At 36.0% G+C, this 13,004-nt stretch overlaps 1 protein-coding gene across 3 annotated transcripts in view; it reads right to left on the bottom strand.

The window, feature by feature from the left end:
- The window catches only part of heatr1 (HEAT repeat containing 1), a 216,473-nt gene that overhangs the window by 41,364 nt on the left and 162,105 nt on the right, over window positions 1-13,004 (bottom strand). For 2 of the 3 annotated variants that reach the window (XR_007894235.1, XR_007894236.1), the window contains exons 43-45: window positions 11,419-11,577; window positions 9,016-9,124; window positions 7,183-8,743 (exon numbers count right to left, since the gene is read on the bottom strand). Coding sequence is in view for 1 of the 3 variants with exons in the window: in XM_051666734.1 (XP_051522694.1) it covers window positions 8,655-8,743; window positions 9,016-9,124; window positions 11,419-11,577 (357 nt within the window). In the remaining 2 variants the exon portion in view is untranslated. Of the gene's footprint in view, window positions 1-6,390; window positions 8,744-9,015; window positions 9,125-11,418; window positions 11,578-13,004 lie in introns of those variants that run through there. The other variant, XM_051666734.1, reaches the window with a different exon arrangement.

Genomic DNA, 13,004 nt, shown 5'->3' with positions numbered 1-13,004 from the left:
CAGCCGGGCGCCTTCATGTGGCCCAAACAGGGAATTAAGTATTTAGGAATTTTATTCCCAGCAAATTTGTCTGATTTAGTTAGAGTTAATTTTGATCCCTTAATAAAAAGGTTTTTGAATGATGTGGACAGGTGGGCTTCATTACACTTATCGATGATTGGGAAGGTTAATGTTATTAAAATGAATTGCATTCCAAAATTTAACTATCTGCTACAATCTCTCCCTGTAGATGTCCCTCTCTCTTATTTTAAGCAATTTGATAGCATAGTGAAGTCCTTCATTTGGAATGGTAAACGTCCCATGTTAAATTTCAGTAAATTACATAGGCCGATTGACAAAGATGGGTTAGGCCTACCCAAGATTTTATTTTATTATTATGCATTCAGTCTTAGACATTTGGTTCATTGGTCGCTTCCACCTGAGAGAGCTCCTCCCTGGTTTTGTATTGAAAAGGAAGTTCTTGCCCCTATCTCGCCACTGCAAAGCCTTTCGATTAAACTAGATTAAACTGCCATACAGAAGATGGAGACACCATCCATGTTTTTGGGGGTGCCTTAAGATCCAAGAATTTTGGCTGAAGGTGCAAAATTTTGTGTGTGATGTGTTGGGCACTCAGGTCTCGTTCTGCCCCAGACTCTGTATTTTGGGAGATAGGGAGGTCATGGATTTGGTAGATAAGTACATGAAGGACTGGGTTTTGACCGGTGTGATGATTGGTGGACAGGTTATTTTGAGGAGTTGGAAGTCGGATGGAGCACCCTCGTTCCCGGAGTGGTGCGCGGAGATGGGGAGGGTGGCTGCCTTCGAGGAGGGGTCGAGCATTAGGATGGGGGTTAGGGAAACTTACAATAAGAAATGGGGCAATTATTTAGCATTTTTGAGGGAATCTCGAGGTGGAGCGGTGGAGGGAGTAATTTAGAGTTTTTTATTTTTTTATTTTTTTATTATTATTATACTTGATTATTCCAAATCAAATCACTTTATTGTCACACAGCCATATACAAATTCTTGGGTGCAGTTCCGATCAACATAGCAGTCGTGACAGTGATGAGACAGTACCAATTTACAATAACATCAAATTAACACAACACAATTTAAACATCTGATATACACACCTATGTTATTTTATGTTGTTGTTTTAGTTTTCTGTGTGAGTGTGTCTATATTCTATTGACCACAGGGGTGTTCGTGGGGGGGTCAGGGTGGGTTGAGAGTTTGGTAGGGGGAGGGGATATAGTGGGGGTTTAAAGTTAAAAGTTTTTGATTCATTATATAGATGTTGTTGTATTTCTTGTGTTAATTTATGAATCAATAAAAAAATTTAGTAACAAAAAATTATATATATATATAGCAAGCAAACAGCAAAACATGCCTTCCAAACTGGTTTCTGAGACTAACTGGTCTGTCATGGAAAGTTACAGAAGGTTTTATATGCTATGAACTGAGGGGTGACCTTAAGTGTGATCAAGTTATTTTTGGTCCGCACTGATTGGCTGTTGTAAAGTTTATCTTTTCTTAGGGGAACTCGAAACAGTTTGGGAAGCTTGGCAGTTCAGTTCAGAGGTCAAGAGTTCAGTGGTGCAATAAAACTCTGCAGAAAAACAAGGGAGCTGCCCAACGCATCTGCTGTCCTTTGAACTGGTTCCTTATAGCCTAATAATTTTTCATTCTTTTTTTTTTTTTTTTACTACTTATTAGAACTGATGTCTCTATAAGTCTCTAAAATGGAGTAATTTCATGTGCTTCAAAGTGCCACAGTAAGATGGCTTCAAATGAGGTATGCATATAGTCTGGAAGTTCCCTTATAATTGGTCATTCATTATTAGAAATTTTCTTTCAGTAGGTTTTTGAATTGGAATAATCACATATTCTCCAAAATGCCACAGTAAAGGGCTTCATATGAACTTTGTACAGAAAATCACATTAGGCACCAAATATCATGAACTGAGCTGCACACTGGACACTAAAATGTGTGGTGATTTGGATCACACGTCACTTAATGTGTGTTTGTGTGTGTGAATATGAATGTCAGATGGCCCTTCCTCACATTTCCAGGGCACCAGCTAAGGACTTCACCTTAACAAATTAAGAATGATCCGATCAGACCATTCAATAAATTAAAATTAAGTAAATTGGAGGTAATCTGAAGGATTTGTAAGATTCAGATAACTTGTAGAGCCTTTTACTGTATTATCAACACAAGGAAGACACAGCTGTAATAAAATGGATTTTATTTACAAAAAGATAGACGAGTAACTAACAAACTACTAAATGGTACTAATATTGTAAAGAATACTAGTAATAGAAAGGAAAAGTGCAAAGGGTGGAAAAATGCAAGTGATTGAGTTGGATGTTGTTATGGTAGAGTATGGCAATTATCTTAAGGAGGATAAACTGCTGCTCTCTGCTAATAAAGTGAAAACCTTATTCCTAATTATGCAGACTTGTCTTTCCTTTGAGAATGTCTTTGTTTCAGTTGCCAAACGGCCAGGCTAATCAACAAAACTGGTTTGACGGTCATGAGACATCCTGTATAGTCTTTCACACCTAGGTCTTAGGAATGGTAATCAAAAGTAATCAAAAGGTGACAATGATAATGGTCAACAGTGTGCAGGGAGATGGCACCATCTCTGCAGGGCTGTTCTTTTTAACCTTATCTGATGGCAAATGGCATGTGTTTATCCAAGACCACAGAAACTTGATCACATCAACTTGACGTTTTATCCCCTGTTGTGGATGAAAAGTTTGTTGAATGCTTTTCCCTTCTTGCTGTCCACTAAAACTGTACATATAGTTTGGGATGTCCCTTATAAGAATCTTTTTTTTTTTTTTTTTAATTAAAGTTTCTATTGGTCTCTTAAGTGGAATAATTGCATATTTCTCCAAAGTGCCACAATGATGACTGAAGTATGAAGTGTGCACATATAAGAATTGGTAATTAATTTTCACTCATTTCACACTTTAGAATAAACCTTTCTGTATTTACCTTTTACTTTAATCAAGTGTTCACATCTGGGAGGTCCATTTCATTTAAACTGCATTTGATAAAATTAAGTTGGACTAATTACATATTGTTGCATGAATCTGTTTTTTTATGAGTTGGGACTACAGGTGCATCTCAATAAATTAGAATGTCGTGGAAAAGTTCATTTATTTCAGTAATTCAACTCAAATTGTGAAACTCGTGTACTAAATAAATTCAATGCACACAGACTGAAGTAGTTTAAGTCTTTGGTTCTTTTAATTGTGATGATTTTGGCTCACATTTAACGAAAACCCACCAATTCACTATCTCAAAAAATTAGAATATGGTGACATGCCAATCAGCTAATCAACTCAAAACACCTGCAAAATGGTCTTTCAGTTTGGTTCACTAGGCTACACAATCATGGGGAAGACTGCTGATCTGACAGTTGTCCAGAAGACAATCATTGACACCCTTCACAAGGAGGGTAAGCCACAAACATTCATTGCCAAAGAAGCTGGCTGTTCACATAGTGCTGTATCCAAGCATGTTAACAGAAAGTTGTGTGGAAGGAAAAAGTGTGGAAGAAAAAGATGCACAACCAACCGAGAGAACCACAGCCTTATGAGAATTGTCAATCAAAATCGATTCAAGAATTTGGGTGAACTTCACAAGGAATGGACTGAGGCTGGGGTCAAGGCATCAAGAGCCACCACACACAGATGTGTCAAGGAATTTGGCTACAGTTTTCGTATTCCTCTTGTTAAGCCACTCCTGAACCACAGACAACGTCAGAGGTATCTTACCTGGGCTAAGGAGAAGAAGAACTGGACTGTTGCCCAGTGGTCCAAAGTCCTCTTTTCAGATGAGAGCAAGTTTTGTATTTCATTTGGAAACCAAGGTCCTAGAGTCTGGAGGAAGGGTGGAGAAGCTCATAGCCCAAGTTGCTTGAAGTCCAGTGTTAAGTTTCCACAGTCTGTGATGATTTGGGGTGCAATGTCATCTGCTGGTGTTGGTCCATTGTGTTTTTTGAAAACCAAAGTCACTGCACCCGTTTACCAAGAAATTTTGGAGCACTTCATGCTTCCTTCTGCTGACCAGCTTTTTAAAGATGCTGATTTCATTTTCCAGCAGGATTTGGTACCTGCCCACACTGCCAAAAGCACCAAAAGTTGGTTAAATGACCATGGTGTTGGTGTGCTTGGTGAGCAAACTCACCAGACCTGAACCCCATAGAGAATCTATGGGGTATTGTCAAGAGGAAAATGAGAAACAAGAGACCAAAAAATGCAGATGAGCTGAAGGCCACTGTCAAAGAAACCTGGGCTTCCATACCACCTCAGCAGTGCCACAAACTGATCACCTCCATGCCACACCGAATTGAGGCAGTAATTAAAGCAAAAGGAGCCCCTACCAAGTATTGAGTACATATATAGTAAATGAACATACTTTCCAGAAGGCCAACAATTCACTAAAAATGTTTTTTTTATTGGTCTTATGATGTATTCTAATTTTTTGAGATAGTGAATTGGTGGGTTTTTGTTAAATGTGAGCCAAAATCATCACAATTAAAAGAACCAAAGACTTAAACTACTTCAGTCTGTGTGCACTGAATTTATTTAATACACGAGTTTCACAATTTGAGTTGAATTACTGAAATAAATGAACTTTTCCACGACATTCTAATTTATTGAGATGCACCTGTATACAAGTGCATCTCGAAAAATTAGAATATCGTGGAAAAGTTTTTCTTTCCGTAATTTAATTCAAAAAGTGGAACATTCATATATTCTAGATTCATTACACATAAAGTGAAATATTTCAAGCCTTTTTTTTTGTTGTAATCTTGATGATTACGGCTTACAGCTCATGGAAATCAAAATCCAAAATATTTCAATTCTAATTAGAATAAAGAATTTATAATACAGCAATGTCGACCTTCTGAAAATATGTTAATTTATGCACTCAATACTAGGTCGGGCTCCTTTTGCACAAATTACTGCATCAATGTGACGTGGCATAGAGGCAATCAGCCTGTGGCACTGCTGCTGTGTTATGGAAGCCCAGGTTGTTTTGATAGCAGCCTTCAGCTTGTCTGTATTGTTGGGTCTGGTGTCTCTCATTTTCCTCTTGACAATACCCCATAGATTCTCTATAGGGTTCAGGTCAGGTGAGTTGGCCAATCAAGCACAGTAATACCATGGTCAGCACACAAGTTACTAGTAGTTTTGGCACTGTGGGCAGGTGCCAAGTCCTGCTGGAAAAGGAAATCAGCATCTCCATAAAGCTTGTCAGCAGATGGAAGCATGAAGTGCTCTAAAATCTCCTGGCAGACAGCTGCATTGACTCTCGACTTGAGAAAACACAGTGGACCAACACCAGCAGATGACATGGCACCCCAAATCATCACTGACTGTGGAAACTTCACACTGGACTTCAAGCAACTTGGATTCTGTGCCTCTCCACTCTTCCTCCAGACTCTGGGACCTTGATTTACAAATGAAATGCAAAATGTACTTTCATCTGAAAAGAGGACTTTGGACCACTGAGCAATAATTATTTGCAGTAATTTGTAAAAAAATGAGCCCCGACCAAGTATTGAGTGCATAAATTAACATACTTTTCAGAAGGTCGACATTTCTGTATTATAAATTCTTTATTCTAATATTCTAATTAGAATTGAAATATTTTGGATTTTCATGAGCTGTAAGCCGTAATCATCAAGATTACAACAAAAAAAGACTTGAAATATTTCACTTTATGAGTAATGAATCTAGAATATATGAAAGTTCCACTATTCCACGATATTCTAATTTTTTGAGATGCACCTGTACATTTTTATTGGATGGAAATCCTGCCCTCAATTAAAAAAAAAAATAACTCATTGGACAAACTCCATTTAAGTGATAACGGAAATTTGTTTTAAATTGATAATATATATATATAGCCCTACAATTGACAAACTAGAAAAAACAGTAAATGAAACATTAAACTTAACATGACTTGTTCACACTCATCATTAGTATAGGCCAGGTGATACAAATTTCAATGCTTTATAAATGTCCAAACAATCATGGGCTCCTCTAAGCTGCTGTATAGCACTCTGGAAATTAAAATAATTGATGCTGTTGGGGAAATTTTCCAGTAGTCAAAATAGACACTCAAATAAAGGTTTAGACTCACAATTCTTTTCCCATCAAAAGAGGAAGCCTCAACAACAGGGAAGCCTCTCAAAAACGCTTTGTAGCAGTACATCAATATATATATACCCATTTCAAGGAACTTTAAATACATTTTATCCTTAAACCTGTCCATTTAATTACCCTATCTGCTATGTCCAGGCTGTTAAGAGGAAATAGTTGCTCATGACACTACCCAACTGTCGTGGAATATTGAAGACTCTTTTTCTCCTCTCAGTAAGAAAACTCTTGAAATCAGGGGTTCCAGATGTCAAAGGTTAGACTTTATTGAGCAAAACAACAAAGCCGAGATGCCAGCTGTTTCTTCTGAACCTCTCATTCAAAGCTTACTTGTTTATACACTTCTGTTATCACACAATACCTCATAAACACACCCCTCCTGTTATCTTAGCCAATAAGCTAAGATCACTCTCCTTGTTCACCACCATTATTTCACAGACTCTGACTTCTTTTTAATGGTGGAATTCTGGCAGTTAGTCTATTTTTAAAAATAACCTTTTAAATTCATTTATTATGAAAGTATACATTTTTCATAATACAATAACTTTGACCATTGTCTGTGCCATTCAGTGCTTTGAAGAGTACTCTCTCCCTAGTACTTTTCTGTCATGGCTGAGTGCCCAGGTTTCTCTTAGCAAGGTCACGAAGACCTCAGTCTCATCCTTATTTTCCTGGATTAAAATAATGCTCAAGCTATTCTATATATGCACTTTTTTCTATGTTTGATATATAAAAATATACTATCATGAAAAAATAAATAAAAATAAAATGCTTTTATTGCCAATATAGCGTTAAAGCACTATGGTCATCCCCATTTATGATGTTTGCAGATACATCAGAATACACTAATACATTAAAGTAACATTTAAAAAAACAACAATACAGAATTAACACAAGTACAAAGAAGAGGATTCAAGCATATTTCAATAAAAACGTATTAATAATCTATATGGTTCAACTTGTATTGAAACCTGCTGTGTATGTAAAGTTAATAAATAATAGAAAAAACCAACTCACCCTTAAAGACGACTGAGAGGGAGCCTCTCCAAAATGGGCCCTTTATAATCTCATTCATCTCGTTAATATGCCATGTTCACGGGTGAATAACGTAGTAACGCCACAGTAAAAATGTTTGAAACTTTGCATGGTGATTGTCCAGGGGTTCTGGTTATCATTCGCCTTGTCTGTTTTAACTTATCCTTAGAGATGACTGAGGAAGAGCCCCTAATTGTTCAAATTGAGATTTTGATTTGATTTATCACATACTTTTTAAACGAATTTGACAATTCACACGCTTATAAAGTTCACATGTAAAGAACGCTGTAATAAAATGTGCCTCCTTGTGACAGTCCATTACCTTTTCTATCACACCACAGCTTCATGTGGTCCAAAATTAAAGAATGCATCTCATGTTTCTATTTATTTTGATAGTACATTGCATTATCTGTCAAACCACAGCATATTATGCGATAAAAGTTTTATTCGTTTAAAACGGGTGGAAAAGCGGCACGGCCCCTTTAAGACGAGCGTGACTGCGAAGCTGGCAAACGCGGAAGCGTCGCGTCTTTTACCGTATAGCGTCAATAAGAAGCTGCGAATTAGCTGGATTCAGCCTCGTAGTAAGCGGACTAGAGCGGTTCTGTGCACGTTCCACAATTGTCTTGTGCTCCTAACACAAATGTGCTCTGCGTTCGTTTTGGATTGCGAACGTGTGCTTTGTTTAGGCAAGCATAATGTAAAACAAAACTTTTTTTTTTTCTTATTCTTCTTACAAGTCAACATAAAATGGCGTTCACAACTGAGTTTACTTCCGTATTCGGATTTATTTCCGAGTGAAACAGGATATTTAATGAAAACAAAAGAGAAAAGGTATGACAGGACTGGAGTTGAGAAATAAGAGACTTGCTGACATCAGCTGAAAAAACTAAAAATAATTACATTTGGATGAAATATTATGAAGATTATGCACTGATACATTTTTCACAATAAGACCAGGAACATGTATTAAAGGCAAGCAAATAGGGACAATATTAATTTCATGTTGATTTGAAACCCCTTTTTCTTTTTATCAAACAAATTCACATTTTCCAGATTCATCTTTTTTACTGATATTCATAGACTTCCAGAAAAATACATCAGTATGCATTACAAAATGTCATTCATTGTCATAACATTTTTAATTTCTAAAAACACTAAAGACATTTAAACATCATACATGCCATTTTTATATAACCTTAGAGTCAAAGCCTGTGTCATCTGGATATTGCTCAGATCTGTGGTGTTTAATGTTGTGATATCATCAGGCAAATCAGTAGGATAGTAACCCAGAGGTCAAGCAGTCAATCAGTGATGAGGCGTGCCGCTGGAACTGCAGAATGACGCATGTTCCAGCAAAAAGAGTTAATGAGTAAATAAGTGAATGCACACTGAATAGGGTATCAGTAGCATCTCTGATGGTCAAAGATCAGTTATGTTGGTCTCAGGTGGGATTAAAAGTAGCTCTGCAGTGGTTCACCGAGGATAGTCTCCATCTCCTGAATGACCTTCTGCACTTGCTGTTCAACTTCTTCACACTCATCTGGAAAACAGAGACAGTGTGAATACAACAGCCCTTAAAAATAAATTCTGTAGTGTTTCTGATAAAAAAAAGTTTTACACAAAAATGACTAGTACTCAAAAATGAAACTGCAAATGAAAGAATTTACAGTGTTCTTAAAATGTAACAAAGCTTAATGCAGCAATAGATACAGACTAACATGACAGAGCATTGGATTACACTGTGCTGTAAAGGTTACATTAGTTTGAGAAATATGAATGACATCGGATTACACACTGAAATAAAGTTCTTACCCTCCATGAGTTCAGCCAGGAATGGGATGGTCTCTGGCAGCAGAACCATGTAGTTCTCCTTCAGCTTGCTGGCCAACTCCAGCAACATGACCAGTGCTGAAAAACGCACCTGAACAACAACATGAACATGGATATTTACTTTAACTTAATACATTTTACGAGATTCATTAAAAAAAAAAGAAAACAGCTCCCAAGAGCCATTCATTCATGGAATGCAACAGTCTGGTTCCGGAAGTTAAAATCCTATAAACTTTTTCCAGCCATTAACAAACCTTTAAAGACCAACCTACCATGAGCTGAGGTTGTTAATCAATGGTATATGCTTCTATTGAAGCCATGAAATCATGATGGGAACCAATCCACCAATCAGAGAACTGAGGCCGAAAAAGCTCTGCAGAGACCGGCCACTCCCATGATGTACTGTGAACAGTATATCTGAATATTTTGCACTATATTTTAAATATATTGATTCTAAACTTATAATCAACTACTTCAAATCAAAAAAAATATTTTTTATTATTATATATATTTCCACCAACATTCCCTGCGTGGCTTCTGTGTGTATTTTCCATTTAATTTTTTGATTTGCAACTAGTAGCACCTAATTAACAAGCCAAACATTTTGTTTTTTTCTAGAGCAAATAGTTAAAATGTATGTCCTCATATGTGGACAGCAGGACTAAGTTGTGAAATTTTAAGAAAGACCAAACTATATAAAGTCTGATTTTTTTCATCAAATAGTTTATTATGTATCCAGGAGTGTTGGTTATTCATGTTTTTGAGATGTTATAGACATTACAGCTGATTTTCTAGAAAGATGAATACATAATTCTGATTAAAAGGAACAGCCAGCATCATCAAATCACTGCCAATCATGTTGAGTGGTCCAAATATCATCTGCAGCCTGAAACTGAACCTTTGGTTGGATTTTAGGAGTGAATGCACTTAGCTGCATAGGAAAGCTATAGGATGCACCCTTGCTCCTTATTTAGTGAATGACTTAACCTCCAATGTGCTGTCTGTCTGCACTGGTCTCAGAACAATTTGAAATGCACCTTATTTTCATCCTAACTCCATATAAAGACTCTGAAAGCAACATTTTCCAGCTTTTGGATGAATACATTTATTCTCAATGTGAAAATGCAGAGTAAATATAAAGGAATGCATTTACTAATGTTAATGAATAACACCTTATTGTACAGTGTTAAACAAAAATATAACAAAATTTAAATTAAAATCAAGTGAAATGACCCACAGATATTCAAAATAACAAAATATACCAAATAATAAAATGTTTTTGGAACGTCTGTCAGAAAACTGCTCCACAGCACTCATCCGAGTACTTCATGTTTATCAGTGCGCCAAATTGCGAAAAATTAACGAATTATTTAAAGCAGCATTTAAAACGAAACTAGACACTACTCTTTACAACGAAACAGTTTCAGTGAAAAAATTTGAAGAGATTTTTTTACCAGAGGCACTTTTGTTGGAGCTGCTCCCATAGAAGCAGTTCACGGAAATCAACACCATGGCGTTTGGTCACGTGACTCCGTGCGTCAGAAGTTTAACCCTTAAATGACTCAGTGTCCGGAACAGTATGCAATGGGTTTAAATTAATTTAAATTATGCATTGCGTATAACAAATCCAAAATAGCGAGTCCTCGCATGAGGCTGCGGGGTTGCACGAGGATAATGACGATTTTAACAACTTTACAACTTAAATATTTTTAACAGAATAATTAAATGTAACTGTAAAACGACTGTATAATGACAATTTAAACCACTTTACAACTCAAATAATAGATTTACCAGAATAATGTAAGTGCTTTTATAAAATTATAATCTTCACATTTCTGCTTTTAAACCCTCCAAAAATGGGCCCCATTCACTTCCATTGTAAGTGCATCACTGTAAAATTTTTTAATATATATAATTTTATAGGAGGGACGAGACAAAATTATTTTTGTGGTAATCAACATTATGCCACAAATGCTGTCGATTGAGCTTGTATTGAACCCGGACTTAAGGATTGGCAAGAGAGTACAGAACTGCAATCTGACAAAGGGAGGATATTTTGAAGAAGCTCAAATATAAGACAAGTAGCGTTTTGATTTAAAAATTATCATTACACAACTTCTATACATCCATCTGTGTTACTTTATAGTTTGGATGACTTGTGCACAAAATTGAAACAAAAATTAAGCACACCGCACAACAGAGACAAACTAATTATGCAGATTCAATCTCTTGCACGTTTGGCACAGTTTCAATTGCGATCCATTTATGATATTGTGATTCATTGTGATATGTTGAATCATGATACAGTACATGCATCACTGTGTTATTGTTATGGAGTCAGTGATATCCAGCCCTATGTATCAGTCTCACTGAGCATGTGTATACCTTTGGTGAGCTGTGACGAGTCTTCAGCAGAATCTGATAATTGAGAATTTTCCACTGAGAATCGTCTCCCATGGCAACAGCAAACTGTGCGATACAAGGCACCAGATGTTTGGTGATGTGGGTCTTGTAGGTCACCTCTCCTCCCAACATGTTCTCCAGCTTCACAAACACAAGAAACAAACTCATTAGACCCAATAATTACAGCACAAAAAATTCTACCTCCCACAAATGTCATCGCAATGCGAAAAAATCTAATTCTCATGACTGTAAAGTACATTTGTAAAGTAAAATTGTAAATATACATCATTGTAGTATTTAGTGCACTAAATAAAATTTTTTGCTTATTTAAAAAACAAAAACAAAAAAAACAAACATCTGTCTAGACAGGATGATTTTTTAGAAGTCCCTTAGAGGACAGGGCAGGATTCTTTTTCTGAAATAGTTTTGCATGTAGTGTAATGGTGACAAAATGGAAATATTAGCTAATAATTCTATTATTCTGCTAACTGAAAAAACAGAATTATGTTAGATACATATGCTGCTTACACAGTCACCGACTAGTCATTTTCAGTCATTTTCTTTCTAAAATAATATTGCCTCTGATTACATCTAAATATTCTTTTCAAAAACACATATTTAATGGAAGTGCATGGCCAGCATTAATGGGAAGCTCGATATAACTAACCCGTAAAAACAGGAAGAACTCAGAAGTCTGTCAAAATAAAAGTCCCGCTAACATGAAAGCTCTATTCAAATGGAAGCGTGAAATTGAAGACAGAAAAATATAACTACTGTATAAAAATTTAATATTTAAAAATTAGCAATAATACTCAATTAAAATGATGTAATATTAAATGGTTGTATTATTATTATTATTATTATCTGTAAGCAGCCTTGTGCCACAGATAATCAGATTCATTAATATTGTAAAGCTCTGTTGTGCAGCATTTTATTTTACCAAAAACAAGTTTTTTGTAAAAAATAAAATACATTTTTTATTTTTATTTGATTAAAACTATGCATCAATTTGATTAAACATAATTTGATCATAAAATTTAAACATTTAACATGGAATCCAGAAAAATTCAAACGGAAAGCGCATATTTGAATCTGTAAGACTTTATGCAGTTTTTTTTAGTAATTTCATAAAAAATCTGAGGCTTTTTATTTGTTGATTATAGTATCGATTTAGTAGTGATACCGATGTACCAGGGTTGGTATCGTACGGAAGCCAAAATATTGGTATCGGAGCAACCCTAGTGCATGCTTATCCAGTTAAATAATGATTAAATCAAATCAGACATGACATTTGACATTAGGATTATAGTCCCCCATAGCATTATTATACATAATATTAAGCAATATACAGTGTATACACAGTGTATATCATAGGTTAATATGGCACTATCATTAAACCTCTGTAAACTTAAATTTTCTCTCACGCTGTCAGAGCAGACCACTCTCGCACTTCAAACGGACATTCGATCCCTCATGCAGAAAAGGCACGTCACTCTCCAGCTGCTGGTTTCAGTTTCGCAGTTTCAGCCGAACTCATCCTACACAGAGGTCTGCAACCCGACCCCGAC

Source organism: Myxocyprinus asiaticus, chromosome 32 (assembly GCF_019703515.2).
Source record: "Myxocyprinus asiaticus isolate MX2 ecotype Aquarium Trade chromosome 32, UBuf_Myxa_2, whole genome shotgun sequence".
In the NCBI taxonomy this organism is placed as follows: Eukaryota; Metazoa; Chordata; class Actinopteri; order Cypriniformes; family Catostomidae; genus Myxocyprinus; species Myxocyprinus asiaticus.
This window is presented reverse-complemented; position numbering and strand designations above follow the sequence as displayed.